Below are 15,770 nucleotides of genomic sequence, written 5' to 3'. Positions count from 1 at the left end.
AAATATTTAACATATATAAATATATATTTAGATCTGTATAAATATGTATATATATTTAGATATATATTTGTATATATTGATGTAGATATATAGATACACACATATTTATAGTGAAACTGCACTGCAAAGGATGGTTCTATATGTCCATATGTCTACATGTATTGATACGAGTGTCTCTGCTGACATGTATCTTGATGTGTGTGTAAGTGTAAAGAGAGCGTGACTCCATGCCTGTAGACTTGATCATCCCTGAAGGGCAGCAACCCCCACCTCCCTATATGCGATAATGAAGGAACCCTCCAGTTCTTCTGACATTTCGATTCTTACATCTTGCTGACAGAGGAGAAAGAGAGCAATTGACTTTGACAGCTCTGCTGACATTACTGGGCTGCTGGCTCTCAGCCCCTCCTCCCATAGCCTTCTGAGGTCCATGCCTCTGATGTTGCTTCTTTTTTTCTTGGCCTCCAGGTCCCTGTCGGGTCGCATCGTTGGTGGTGTCTGGTGGTTCTTCACCCTGATCATCATCTCCTCGTATACAGCCAATCTGGCTGCCTTCCTGACTGTGGAGAGGATGGTGTCCCCTATTGAAAGCGCAGAGGATCTTGCGAAGCAAACAGAGATTGCTTATGGGACACTGGAAGCAGGATCCACAAAGGAGTTCTTCAGGGTAAAGATATTTCTTGTCCGAAGGCTCTTTCCCTTTCTAAAAGCACCACCATGGTCATGAAAAATTTCCTTCTTATTAAAAATTATGACGTTATACCCAGGTACTAGTTACTCACACCTATAATCCTAGCTACTCAGGAGACTGAGATCTGAGGATTGTAGTTCCCAGCCCAGAGAAGGAAAGTCTGTGAGATTCTATCTCCAGGGAACCACCAAAAAGCAGAAAGTGGAGTTGTGGCCCAAGTGGTAGAGAGCTAGGCTCGAATACAAAAGCTCAGGAACAGCACCCAAGCCCAGAGTTCAAGTCCCAGCATCAGCACCAAAAGAAAAAAAAAATTATAGGCAGGCAAAGTAGCTGCTTCACTAAGAACAAGTCAGACAAGCTCAGAGCATTGCTCAACTTTCTATAGACAGCTAAGAACGCTGCTTTTCCTTCTTTTCTACATTTTTATTGGCATCAACTAATTATACAAGGGGAGGGGTGTTCATTGTCATAGGTACCTTCTTGAGGAAGTAGAGATTTGGCTCAAATGGTAGAACTCAATCCTTGAACAACAACAACAACAAAGCTAAGGAGAATATGAGGCCTTGAATTCAATCCTTAGTACTACACAAACACTGCACCTTGATCAGACTCACCCCTACAACGCTCTTCTTCAGCTCCCCTCCTCTTTTCCCAAACCAGTCTCAACAAGCTCCATCTGTAGAAACATCAAAGCTCCTGCACTAATTTAGACCCCTGCCATATAAGCAATCTGTGCTCATTCTCTGAGGGCTGAGAAGGACATGAATTACAATCCCCTTCTGGCTCCCAGAAGGACTCTAGAGACTAATTAGTGATCAGTTTGGAACAATTTATGGATTAAGTGCAGATCTGATGATCTTTGTGTTTCCTCCTCCCTCACAGCAGGATCTCAGTGAATGTTTGCTTGATGAATAAGATGATAATATATTGGAAAAATTACGGGAATAAGTAATATATTAAACAGTGCCGAAGGAGAAGGGGGGGGGAGGGAAGGAGGGAGAGACAGTCAAAGGGAGGAGGGAAAAAGGGGAGAGTGGGGGGTGAGGAAGGGAGGGACAGAGCGGGAGAGACTATGCAGGAGAGATGGAAATGACTTGTCCTGAGCTGAAGACAATGAATACAGGCAGAGAGCTCAGAAGCATGACCTCCTTCACCACTAATTAGAGCTAAATACTCTTTTGTCCTACATATTAACCCATTCAGTGCCATTTTATGCATCTAAAACATGGGGGTTAAAAGTATCTATCTCTGTCAGGGGCTGGTGGCTCACATCTGTCATCCTAGCCCCTCAGGATGCTGAGATCTGAGGGTTGTACTTCAAAGCCAGCCTGGGCAGAAAAGTCCATGAAACTCTTTATCTCCAACTAACCAGCAAAAAGCCAGAAAGGCAAGAATGGTCCAAGTGGTAGAAGGTAAATTAAAAGAAAATTAAAAAAAGGCAAGCAAGAATGTGAAGCCCTGGGTCTGGGAAGGTGGCTCAGTGGTAGAGCGCTTGCCTTGCATGCCTGAGGCCCTGGGTTCGATTCCTCAGCACCACATAAGCAAAAAGAAAAAAAGCCGGAAGTGGCGCTGTGGCTCAAGAGGTAGAGGGCTAGCCTTGAGCTGAAGAGCTGAGGGACAGCGCCCAGACCCAGAGTTCAGGCCCCACGACTGGACCCCCCCAAAAAAAAAAACAAAGAATGTGAAGCCCTGAGTTCAAGCCCCAGACTTCAAACCCCAGTACTGGCCTAAAAATAAAAAAAATCCATCTCAAAGAGTCATAAGAAGATTAAATGAAAAAAGAAAAAAAGCATGTGAAAATACATAGGAAAACAAATAGCAATGAAAGGGAGCTCCATTTACCACCAAGGCTTCAAGGAAGTTCAAGCCTTGGGAAACCAATCAGAAGATGGACGTTCCGGGAATAGACCTGAAAACACATCAGGACTAAGTAGAATGAGTAGATCCTAGGAAATGTAGGGAAACTTGAACACAGCAAGAAGCTAGAAATCCTGCAGCTTAAGCATGCTCATCCTGAGAGTTGCTGTGATGCTATCATAAAATAATTTTAAGAATAATAATACTTAAAAAAAAACAGGTGGATGTTATAACCCTAGCCATTCAAAAGGCTAAGTTCTAAAGATCATTGTTTGAAGCCAGCCTAGGCAGAAATGTTTGTTAGACTCTTAGAACCAGCAAAAGGCTGGAAATAGAGGGATGGCTCAAATAGAAGAGCACCAGCCTTGAGCAAAAAGAGAGCATAAGGTCCTGAGTTCAAGCCCCAGTATCAGCACAAAAACCATCATCATCGTCATCACCACCATCACCATCATCATACCTCATTCAACTTAATAGAGTGAAGGACATAACTGAGTTCATAACTAGTGTTCAAGAGATCCTGAGTTCAAACCCCAGAATTTTAGAAAGGAAAATAAACATTTTCACTTTCTCCACAGAAATGAGTTAGGAATCACTGTCCCATGTCTTCTGAAGCTCAGAAAATTAAAGCAATTATGCCTACATCACACAGCTAATGGTAGCAGAAGGAGCCTAGAGAGGTAGCTTCAGGCAATAAGAGAGCTCTTGTTCCCAGGGCAATCTCATGGGCCAAATCTGAGGTAATGTACAATAGTGATATCATCATAAGTTTTGTGTTCTGTGGGACCAGCGGGCACCAACTCTTCACCATCACTGATGCCAATTCCAAAACTATATATATATATATATATAATTTCATTTTTTTCATGATATTTCTGACATGTTAGCCTACAGCCAAAGGGCTCACTAGTTGTCCACAAAGCCAACCCTGTGTCCTAGATCTCAAGTCCATTAGGGAACTATAAAATTCAGGTAATAGTCATGTACATAGAGCTGTCTCAGTCCCCAGATGTCTCTCCTGTAACTAAATGCAAAATAGGTGCCTTGTCTTATAAGAAACTGAAATTCAGGGAATTGATAATATCCATAGTCTAGGCAGATATAAAAATCTGAGTTTCCTTATTCCATGATCTGAGAATTATTCTTAGAGGTTACTCTAAGTTAGGCACCAGTAGCTCATGCCTGGAATCCTAGCTACTCAGGAGGTTGACATCTGAAGATGGCAGTTCAAAGCCAGCCAGAGCAGAAAAGTCCATGACTTTTCTACTCACAAAAATCCAGAAGTGCTGCTGTAGCTCAAATGGTAAACCACTGGCCTTGAGCAAAAGGAGACTTAGGGACAGCGCCCAGGGTCTGAGTTGAAGCCCTGGGACTGGCAAAAAGATAAACGATCACTCTAGGTCAGGTGCTGGTGGTTCACCCCTGTAATCCTAGCCACTCCAAAGGCTGAGATCATGGTTTGAAGACAGCCCTGGCAGGAAAAGGCTATGAGACTCTTATCTCCAATTAACCTCCAAATGCTAGAAGTAGAGCTGTGGCTCAAGTGGTCGAGTGCTTGCCTTGAGCAAAAAAGTTTATGGACAGCACCCAGGGCCAAAGTTCAAACGCTAGTTCCTGCACTAAAGTGAAATAAAATAGATCACTCTAGTTGCTCAACAAGCTTTGAACCCCACCATTTGGATCTAATCATTTCATATTTAGTGAAACTAAAGCTGAGAGAAGATGGTCATGCTTTCACTAAATGAGAAGCACAGCTGAGACTTGGGACTTCAAAGTTCTTTGTTAACAATGATTTCAGCTAATGTATCCCTGACCCTGTCTTGTTCATGGTACAAAGTTAGGAATCTGGAAACACGATGCATATTCTAAAAGTTCTGTGCCCTGCCTGTGTCTTTTCCATTGTTTACCAGTAGGCTGTAATCAAGGTGCTGACTTTGAATGACTGCAGTTACTTCAGAGTTCAGGATTGAACTAATGCTGAAACTCTTAGTCAAAAAGTTCTTTGAATGATTTCAGTGTCTGCCATATGTATAGGAAGGGAAGTTGGTAGCAAGCAAGCTATGTATTCACATTCTAACTCCAAAGTCAGACCTGGGAACAAAAAAAAAAAAAAAAACGTATTCATTAATAGTACCACTCATAGAACACCTTTGTTCTCATAGAATCCCTGTTGCAACACTTTCGGTGGACATGGTAATCACCATTGTCAGAGGAGGAACCCTGAGTCCCAAACCGGTTAGGCCATTTGCCCAACACCCTGCAGCCAATAAGTTATTAAAAACTAAAGTGAAGGCTGGGTGCCAGTGGCTCATGCCTGTAATCCTAGCTCCTCAGGAGGCAGAGATCTGAGGATCATAATTCAAAGCCAGCCTGGACAGGAAAGTCCATGAAACTCTTTATCTCCAATTTATCACCAAAAAGCTGGAAGTAGTGCTGTGGCTCAAGTTGGTAGGATGCTAGCTTTGAGCAAAAAAGATCTCAAAAATCTCAGGGCACCATGGTATAACCCCTGTCAGTAGGGGGAGGGGGATGGAAGGAGTTGGGATATAGGGGAGGGAAGGGATGGTAGGGGAAAAACAGAGGGGGTGTAACAATGCTCGATAGGAAATGTACTCATCACCTTACTCATGTAACTGTAACCCCTCTGTACAGTATCTTTACCAAAAAAAATTTTTTTTTCAGGGGCAGCCCCCAGGCCCTGAGTTCAAGCCCCAGCACCAGTAACAATAACATGAGAAAAATATCTAAAACGGCCGGGTGCCAGTAGCTCATACCTCTAATCCTAGCTACTCAGGAGGCTGAGATCTGAGAATCACAGTTCAAAGCCAGCCTGGGCAGGAAAGTCCATGAGACTCTTATCTCCAATAAACCACCAGAAAACCGGAAGTGGTGCTGTAGCTCAAGAGGTACAGCACTTGCCTTGAGCTGAAGAGCACAGGGACAGCACCCAAGCCCAGAGTTCAAGCCCCACGACCAACAAAAAGAAAAAAGAAAAAAAGAAAAGAAAAATATCTAAAATGAAAGATGTAGTGGGTTGTAATTGGACAAGTATGCCATTAGGAGACCAAGATATTTCCCCCTGTTCTGCTCCTAATAAGCTGCATGACATTAGACAATTGAGCTATATCACAGGACTCAGTTCATTTTTTTGCTGCTCTTAGGGCTTAAAATCAGGGCCTATGGGCTGTCCCTGAGGTGTTTTTGTTTGTTTTGTTTTGTTTTGTTTGTGCAAGGCTTGTGCCTCAACTCCACTTCCACTTTTTTTGATGGGTAATTGGAGATATGACTCTTACAGACATTCCTTGCAGGCTATCTTCAAACCTTGATCTTCATATCTCAGCTTCCAGAGGAGCTAGGATTACAGGCGTGAGCCACTGGCACCTGACCGGTTCCTTTACTTATAGAATACTGCTATATCCCTCCCAAGAGTCCTATCTCTGTGACTCTGACTTTTGATCTCACCTAGACTTTTCAAGGTGGAGAGATATACCACCACCACTACACACAACACACACACACACACACACACACACACACACACACACACACACACACACACACACACACACGAACAAGGAGGAAATAGAGAGGCTAGAATTCTTCCACTGCCATCTTTGAAAGAATCTGGCCTCCAGTCCTGATAGCAGCCCCAGAGCTTTTTGGCAATCCCAAACCAGAGTCACTTAATCCTCCATCGACAATTTAATTAAAGATGTGTGACAGGCCAGTGGGAGCTGCAGATTTCAAGAGAGATCCAGGAACAAATACCTGGAGTCTATTCCCAACAATTCCCTGCCATTCATGCTCCCTTTCCCATTCCTGGAGATGAGATTTTCCTGATGATCTTCACTCATGCCTGTGAGCCCAGCTTTGGTGTCTGGGGCAGGAGGGTGAGGCTGAAGAGATGTGTTAATTTTCTGCATACTGCTGCCTGAGGAACTCCTCAACTCTGCCTTGTCCACAACCTAGATCCCTGCTGTGTCCATCCTGTCAGGTCGAATTGCATCTTGCAAATTTCCCTGCTTTGTGTTTTGTCGGGTTTTATGCCTGAACGATCATGTGCAAATCTGGTCACAGATGAATTCTACATTTCATGGTTTCCTGGAAGAGAATATTAAATACATTTGGGGCTGTGGGTGTTTTCTCTTCGGTGCTTGAAATGTTTCCTCCGGTTCTTTCTTTGTCTGTCTTGCACATTGACACTGTTGCTTGAATGATGTACCTTCGTCTAAAAAGAAAAAACAAATGTGCTAGAAAGACATAGAAAGAATCAAGCTAGCAAGAGAATTAAAAATTATTATGTCCCACAGTGAGACTAAAGGAGACATTCTTAGCGGAGGAACCCAGAGGTGTAATACCTCTGAATATTTAAAATACTATTTATTGACAAAAGTTCCAAGAAATGAAAACATGGAGGGATTTGCTGCTGCTGCTGCTGCTGCTGCTGCTGCTGCTGCTGCTGCTGCTGCTGCTGCTGCTGCTGCTGCAGGTGGTAATGGTGGGGTTTTCTTTTCTTCTTTTTGTCTTTTGCTTGTTTGTTTTTGTTTGGTGTTATTTTGTTTCTCCTTTTTCTGTCTTGTGGGGCCAAGGGAGGGTATGAAAATGGAAGGAGGGAGGGTAAACAATACAGTCATACTCTTCTACAGACAGTAGGTAGAAAATAAACTATGCAACTTGTGGGCAGGGACAGGAAGGGAGACTAGGGGAAAGCAAAGGAAGGGGTAACATTGTCTAAAAACAAAAAAAGAGGGAGATGTACTCATTAGCTGATAAAATAGTAACCACCCTTGTACAAACAGCTGAATAATAACAATAAGATTGTATTTTTTAAAAATAGAAGATTACTATGCCCAAATGGAGAGACTAAAATCCAATGGGAAGGAATTTTTCATAGAGGAAACCATGACTTCCAAGCAGCACTCAAATTCAAACCCACAACTGCTAATTCCCAATTAGCCTTCAAATGCCTTCAAATCATGAAGCGCATTATAAAATGAATAAACTAGTTCATCTAAGGATGGACCATTAAAAACTAAAACTCAGCATACCAAATGCCTCCCTGAAATTCTCAGTAGCTATTTCCAATATTTTACCCTTAAAACCTGGAATTTTTCTGACTCCTAAATGTTTCTTATTCATCAACTGGCTCAAAGGACAATTGCATATCAGTATGTTGCCAAGAAATGATGTTAATATCAGAGAAATACATCTGAGCCAACACTGGTGTCTCATGCCTATAATGCTAGTTACTCAGGAGGCTGAGATCTGAGGATCACAGTTCAAAGCCAGCCTGAAGTCCATAAGACTCATTTCTAATTAATCACTAAAAAAAGAAAGAGAGAGAAAGAAAGAAAGAAAGAAAGAAAGAAAGAAAGAAAGAAAGAAAGAAAGAAAGAAAGAAAGAAAGAAAGAAAGAAAGAAAGGAAGGAAGGAAGGAAGGAAGGAAGGAAGAAAGAAAGAAAGAAAGAAAGAAATGAAGGAAGGAAGGAAGGAAGGGAGAGAGAGAGAGAGAGAGAGAAAGAAAGAAAGAAAGAAAGAAAGAAAGAAAGAAAGAAAGAAAGAAAGAAAGAAAGAAAGAAAGAAAGAAAAAGGAAGGAAGGAAAGAAAGAAGGAAAGAGGAAGGAAAGAAAGAAGGAAAGAAAGGAGCCAGAAGTGGGGGAGCACTAGCCTTATTCAAAGATCAGGGGTAGTACCCAGGCCCAGAGTTCAAGCCCTAGCACTAGCCCAAAGAAAAAGAAATACTTATACACAGAAAGGAATAATATAGTGTGTGTATAATAAAATGTTTATATTAAATAAATACATCAACTTCTGGTAACCACTGAATTTTTATATCGATTGTATGACTCTAGTTGGAATTGCCTTTAAAAAATTTTATAGCCCATTATACGTATTTATCACTTTCTATTTCAAAGGATTTTTCAAAAGCCACATTCCAGTGTCCCCAACATACCTCTGGGAAAGGATTCCCTTGAGAAAGTGCTTGTGAGATGACACTTAATCCAGGCTCCTAAGTCATGAGCCCCCATTAAGGACCTACTGTATATCAGGTACTCAGGTAGACTCTGGGAGCATCCACTACCTTGAACACAGTTCCTATACAATTTGCTAGGACTTATCCTAGTTATCAGATGCATCTCTTTGTGATGGATTGAGATACATTCCACACCAGTATCACCCCTCACATTACTGGTGGTCAAAGTGAGGATGACATGCACTCAGTTGGGTTCTGGGAGGTTAGAACAGGGAATCTTTATGTCTTCAAATATCCATATGTTAAAAACATGTGCTCACTAAAGATGAAGACCTATTGCCCTGGGCAGTAGCTGATCTCTAAATCGGTAAGATATACTCTAGCCCAGGAAAGCAGAAAGGCTGTTGCTGGACCAAACGATCCTATCAGTTGGAGTAAACAACCCAAACAAAATCCCAAAGGAAATAAGAACAAAGGTGAATGAGGATGAAAAAAAAGAACATGGTTGAACTATTAGAGAGTTTGTTGGTTTTTTTGTTTTGTTTTGTTTTTATGGTCTTGGGACTTGAACTCAGTGCCTGGAATTTGTTTCTAGCTTTTTTGCTCAAGGCTAGTACTCTCCCATTTTGAGCCCTAGCTCCTCTTCTGGTCTTCTGGTGGTTCATTCAAGATAAGAGTCTCATGAACTTTCCTGCCCAGGCTGGCTTTGAACTATGATCCTCAGATTTCAGCCTCCCCAGTAGCTAGGATTACAAGGGTAAGCCACCAGCACCTGGCTGATTTAGAGATTTTTCAAACTATAAACAGGTGACAATATTTGGTCCTAAGCTATTAGCTTTATCGGGTAATAAATTGCATTATAACGATGGATATCGCAATATGGAATGAATGGAATTTGGCAATCCATTAAACCCAACAGTCTTGCCTTTCAATAATGAAATTTGATTCCACTGATACTCAGCTCTCTACATCTTATATATATATATGGCCTTATATATGTATATGGCCTGATTAGATCACAAATAAGTTCTACAATGTCTTTAAAAGTCATACAGGGAACCAATTCCTTCACTGTCCCCATTTTTCAGAAGGAATAATTAAAATGAAGTAATTAAAACGATTCTGAGCTACTCTGCTCGTTCTGTGTTTGCAAGATATTTGTACTTTAGAACCTACCGGTACTAATTAGAGCCTCTTATTTTGCAATCGCTCATAATTTGTTTCTTCCTGAGCTAATCTGGCTCATGAATGTGTGATCAAGCCACACTTAGCTCTTCATTCATATGCATGTACCTACCTCATCCAAGCACAGCCAGCAACTTCATTCTGGCTTTGTTCCTATCCCTCCCCGTTCCTCCCCACCAGAGGTCTAAAATCGCTGTATTCGAGAAGATGTGGACATACATGAAGTCAGCAGAACCATCTGTGTTTGTTCGGACCACAGAAGAAGGAATGATTCGAGTGCGAAAATCCAAAGGCAAATATGCCTACCTCTTGGAGTCCACCATGAATGAATACATCGAGCAGCGGAAACCCTGTGACACCATGAAAGTGGGAGGTAACTTGGATTCCAAAGGCTATGGCATTGCGACACCCAAGGGGTCCGCCTTGAGGTAAGTAGACCACATCTGCTGCCCTCCTATTCCCCGTCTGCCCTTCCGATCTCAGGATTGAAGCAGCTGTGTCTTGTCCCATGGTTCCAATGCACAAGGCCAGCTGCCCAGGCAACTCTTCCTCAAACACCAGTGGGCCTGGAAGATTCCAGCCACCTGAGATCTTCAGCCCTGAGGTTGGAAATGTAACCCCCAGGGTGGGGGTAGGGGAACCTCAGCTTGCTTGGGACTGTCACTGCTGTGTGTTCCTCCCCACGCTTTGTCTTACCCCTCCCCCTCTGAGTGTGGTAAACCTTGTGCTTCGGTGGTGTGTGGTGTACTGTCCTCACCCCCCCCCTCCTTTACTAGATACACCTGCCATCCATCTAGGCCATCTGCAGACTTCTCCAGCAACTTAGATTCTTTGACAGGAGATGATGGTGTGTATACTATTTGTTTCTGAAGGAACAGAAATACATTGTCCAAAGGAGAAATCAAATGGATTGAACCATGATACAAATCCCCCAACCAGTTCCAAAATAGTAACCAGGGAAGAGCACCAAATTCTTGACAACCATGTTCTGATTGGTTGAGGGTCTGATGAGGAGTTGAGATGTCATTTGATCTAAAGAACTTAGATGTCAACAGTTAAGAAAGCAGGACACCAAGAGAGATTCACAGAGCATGTCTGCCAACCCCGTCTTACACATAGGTGCTCAGAACAAGGCAACAACTCAAAAAAAAGGGGATTTTTGACTGACATGAATCTACAAGCCAAGTGTCCTGCACTCAGATGCCTTTCAACTATAGTAAGAGCCACCAATAGAATGTCTGGATGCCACATACTGTGGCATGTACATGATCTCCTATAATCCCCCTACATCTTTACATATTACCATTATTCCAATTTTACAGATGGAGAATCACAGGGAGACATTTGAATGACCTGGCTAGATTGACACAGCTAACAAGGTAGGCTCCAGAGCTCAAGGCCAGGCAGTTTGACTCAGAGCCCATGGTGATAATTTATTCTAAAGCTGTCCTGGGCTTAATGACCCACAGTGCCATTTAAGGCAGGAGACTGGACTCATGGCAGGTTGTCCCATCCCTATTCTTCAGGGCCAAATAAACCATCAACTCAGTGATATAAAGATGACTTTTGGAGCCTCGAGCCTCCACTTACCACTCAGAAGGCAAAAGGTGATGACAGATACTCTCACTTTAAGAATCGGGCACTAAGCCAGGTAGCGGTAGGTAGCACAAGCCTGTACTCCCATCTACTCAGGAGACTTTGATCTGAGGATCCCAAGTCAAAGCCAGCCCAGATAGGAAAGTCCATGAGACTTATCTCCAGTTAATCACAGAAAAAGCCAAGAATGGTGCTGTGGCTCAAGTGGTAGAGCTCTAACCATGAGCAAAATGGAGCTCAGGACAGCATCCAGGCCCTGAGTTCAAGTTCCAGGACCAATTTAAAAAGAAAAAATCAGGCACTACAACTTTGAGTACTAGCATGGGTTTTATGGATTTTTCCCCCCATGCTCAAAGACTCTTGGATAAAGGCTGAACATAATGTCTAACTCTAGAGTAAAACAAACCCTAATTCTTTTTTTTTCTTCCTTTTTTTTTTTTTTGCTTACATCTCTATAAAAGAGATCACAGCTTTTTATTGACTTTTGAGAAGGAAAAAACAAGAAATTGGGAGAGAGAAACGAAAGGGAACATGTTTCAATTACAGATCACTGAGAACGGATCTACAAGTCAAGATTACCCAACTGGAGATCACATGATCCTGCCCTCTCCCAGTGCTTTCTCTCCAGTACCCATGAAGCCATTATTATCTCTATAAAACAAAAGCAATGTCCATCCTGCTCCAATCATCTTACACAGATTGATTTTGTTCCAGAAAAACATTCCACAAAGCCAGGTGCTGGTGGCTCACACCTATAATCTTAGCTACTGAGGAGGCTGAGATCTGAGGATCCAGGTTCAAAGCCAGCCCGGGCAGAAAATCCTGTGAGCCTCTTATCTCCAATAAATCACAGAGGAGGAGATCAGTTCATCTTTATATGATTTCAAATGGTAGCCACTACTTTTTAAAGACAATTACACCACTTGGAAGGCTGGAAAATGTACATTGGTGCACTCCAGGCATCAATACAAGCATTTCTTCTGCTCCATTAATGGCAAGACTTTGAAAGGTTTTTGTTTGTTTGTTTTTTTAATAGGCAGATGTTTTCCAGGTTTAGTGCCTGAGCTTGCATTCAACAACAACAACACGAAAAAAGCAAACCAGAAAACAAAAAGCAAAATACAAAAATACACAAAAAATCACCAACCCTTTCTGGCAGTATTCTTTCATCACTTTCTCTAAGTAAAGCAGAACTAACCACATCTGTGGGTGTTTGTTCCCTCTAGTCGGTTCCAAGTACTTTTAGGACCCATCATCCAGCTCAGAAGATTTAAAAAAAACAAACCCTGGTATCTCAGGTATCTCAGGCCCAACGATTCCTCTAAAACTTGCCAGTTCTACTTGGCAGAAAGCAAGCCACCATCCCCACAGACCAATAAAAGACTGTTAGTGGCAAAAACAAATTTTCTCTCTTCTGCTCTGGAAACAAATAGTCTAAAGAAGAAAGGTGGTTCAATGCATGATTTGCCACTTGGACGGTGGTGTTTCTCTGCAACAGATGCTGGTTTTTGGCTGTCACTGCATGTGAAGAATTGGGCAAGGGTCTGAGTTAATGTTTCAGAAACCCTTAGGTTGTAGCTAAAGACCTGTATAGCCAATGCCAATCACTAGGAACAGGTAACTGGTAGATCCGCTAATTATGATCTGTTGGGCCTTTTATTGCCAGCCAACTGTATCTCCTGGTCTAAATCTTTTTTATTATGATGAATACTATCTCCTGTTAGAGAAGATACGTTCCAATTTTCTCTTGAAGGGTATATGGCCTGTTTTATAACCTAAAATGTTAGCAAATGGTTCTCTTTCATAATCCATCCACCAGGAGTTGCTTGGATTTACTGAGTTATACCCTAGTCAGGACATTGGCCAAAGTCTGGTCTTTAACTGGGACTCTGGTTACATGAATTCTTCTCTGGTCCCTGTGATCATGCTGTGTTTGTCTTCTGTCCTGAGTTTTGTCCATGCCAGATGTACGGGCCAAGGGGGTAGGAGTATAATGCACCTTAGTGGTTAGAGGCACTGAGAAAGGAGTAAAAACCAGATCTCCTGCTACATACCTTCTCATCACAAAGCGCCGTGCATAGCCAGGTAGACAGACGTGGTGAGTGACAGGGAACCCTGATCTCCACAGGATAGATAGACTCTAGCACAGCACATGAGCAAAGTCACAGAAATGCCTGCTACTTTAGAATGCCATAAGAAAATCAAACCCTACCTGGGCACTGGGGCTCATGCCCTGTCATCCTAGCTATTCAGGAGGTTGAGATCTGAGGATTGCATTCCAAAGCCAGCCCAGGCAAGAAAGTCTCTGAGACTCTTATCTCCAATGAACCACCAGAAAACTGGACATGGGGCTGTGACTCAAAATGATAGAGTGCTAGCCTTGAGCAAAAGAGCTCAAGGACAGCACTCAGACCCTGAGTTCAAATTCCACAACCAACCAAAAAAAAAAAAAGAAAGAAAAAAGAAAGTCAAATCCTAAAGGGAAGAGAGTCAATGTTTGACTGAGGGGATTTTCCCAGGTTTTTTGTTTTGTTTTGTTTTGTTTGGCCTTGGTAACATGGGTGTGAAGTCTTTCTGAAGGATGACATTTGGAAGAGTGGGAGAAGGGACAGAGTGGGAAATGCAGAGGTGATGAAACATGGGGCTTCTTTACCAGAACAAACAAGGGGTCAGTCCAGGTGAATGAGAGAATGTATTCAAGAGTAGAAACAATTTGTGGTGGCCACAAAAGTATGAATGTTCAGTATTCTCCACTGACAACGTGGGACTTTGATGAGTCTGACTTCCATTATGTACCTAGCAGTGTGTGTCTCTCCTGTGGATCCCAGAGAGGAGGATCATGGGCACAGAGGTCATTTGAAGGTCACTGTCATGTTCTTCATAGGAGACAATGGTCATGGTCCAGATTAGTATGGGATATAGATGGAGGGGAGACATGGTAGCCTGTGTCAGAGTCTTCACTTTGCAGCTTGGGAGTTTTGTAAATTAGTCTGCTGCTATAAGCTTTTGGAGAGCTGTATGTGCTTGCTCAAGAACTAACCAGATAACGACTAAGAGTAGCCAGGACAGGAAAGGGAAGATATGGGGTTGTGGCCCAAACAATAATTTTGCCACCTTAGTTTTACTTCTGACTTAAAAGAAAAATTGGTGGGAGGTGTGTTGTCTTCCTAGTACTGTATACCACTGAGGAAGCTGTCAACCAACTTTGCCCACTTTCTGCTACATTGACTCTACCTTGCCTATTTCTGCTTTCTTCTTCTTCTTCTTTCAATATAACATAGCTAGGCAGGCAGGCACCAGTGGCTCACACTTGTAATCTTAGCTACTCAGAAAGCTGAGGTCTGAGGATCTTGGCTCAAAGCCAGCTCAGGCAGAAAAGTCTGTGAGATTTTTATCTCTATTTAACTAGCAAAAAAAAAAATGGCAAAAACCTGGAAGTAAAGCTAGAATTCAAGTGGTAGAGCATCTCTCCCAGGCCCTGAATTCAAGACTCAGTACTGGGGAAGGAAGGAAGGAAGGAAGGAAGGAAGGAAGGAGGGAGGGAGGGAGGGAGGGAGGGAGGGAGGGAGGAGGGAGGGAGGGAAGGAGGGAGGGAGGGAGGGAGGGAGGAAGGAAGGAAGGAAGGAAGGAAGGAAGGAAGGAAGGAAGGAAGGAAGGAAAGAAGGAAAGAAAGGGGTGTGGGAAAGGGAAGAAAGGAGAAAAGAGAAGAGAGGACAGGAGAGGTCAAAATTGGTCACAACAGTTTACTCTTGCTGTCATTCCCATTTAATATATTTTTCTCTCTTCACATATCCTGATGCAGAAAAAAAATATTTACTAAGAGCTATTAGCCTAGATTGGCATCTGGCCAAAGGGAAAAAAATTAATCATCTCCTAATTTTAATGTGTTATTAATCTTACCTCGAAGCTGATTTAAATGGCCGCTCTTAGATTCTAATTCCCGAAGTTTTCTCTAATGATCAGATTATTCAAGATGGGATCTAGAAATGTACCATTTGTGCAGGTTCACAAAGGACTTTGCTCTAACTAGACAGAAGTCTATTGGGGAAGGAGAAATAGAAATAAGGAAGAGAGATGCAGAGGTGGGGTGAAGAGACAGTGCAGGAAAAGGAGGGAAAAGCAGGTCACTTAAATGGAAGGGTATCAGATGACCTCACTTTAGGTGTAAGGCCCATTATTGCACCACCAATCTGTCCCTGCTGATTAAGAAAGCTAGAACTTCACAAGCCTGTTTTCTTATTTGTAAAACTGGATTCGGAAGTGGAGCTGTGGCTTAAGTGGTAGAGTGTGCTAGCCTTGAGAAGAAAAAAAAAAGACTCAGGGACAGCGCCTAAGCTCTTAGTTCAAGCCCTAGGACCAGCACTAAGAAAATAATAATAATAATGATAATAATAATTTTTAAAAACTTGGAATAACAGTGATTCTGAGCTGGGCACTCATGTCTCAAACCTGTAATCCTAAACTACT

At 42.4% G+C, this 15,770-nt stretch overlaps 1 protein-coding gene across 4 annotated transcripts in view; it reads left to right on the top strand.

Moving 5' to 3' along the window:
- Gria1 (glutamate ionotropic receptor AMPA type subunit 1) overlaps positions 1–15,770 on the top strand; it is a 355,061-nt gene that overhangs the window by 299,039 nt on the left and 40,252 nt on the right. For all 4 annotated transcript variants that reach the window (XM_070019368.1, XM_070019365.1, XM_070019367.1 and 1 more), the window contains 2 exons: positions 469–667; positions 9,888–10,135. In XM_070019368.1, coding sequence (XP_069875469.1) covers positions 469–667; positions 9,888–10,135 — 447 coding nt within the window. The remainder of the gene's footprint in view (positions 1–468; positions 668–9,887; positions 10,136–15,770) is intronic.

The sequence above is a fragment of the Dipodomys merriami genome, unplaced genomic scaffold (genome assembly GCF_024711535.1).
Source record: "Dipodomys merriami isolate MVZ:Mamm:240054 unplaced genomic scaffold, mDipMer1.0.p SCAF_130, whole genome shotgun sequence".
In the NCBI taxonomy this organism is placed as follows: Eukaryota; Metazoa; Chordata; class Mammalia; order Rodentia; family Heteromyidae; genus Dipodomys; species Dipodomys merriami.
Note: the sequence above shows the minus strand (reverse complement) of the source record. Positions and strands in the feature narration are given on the sequence as shown.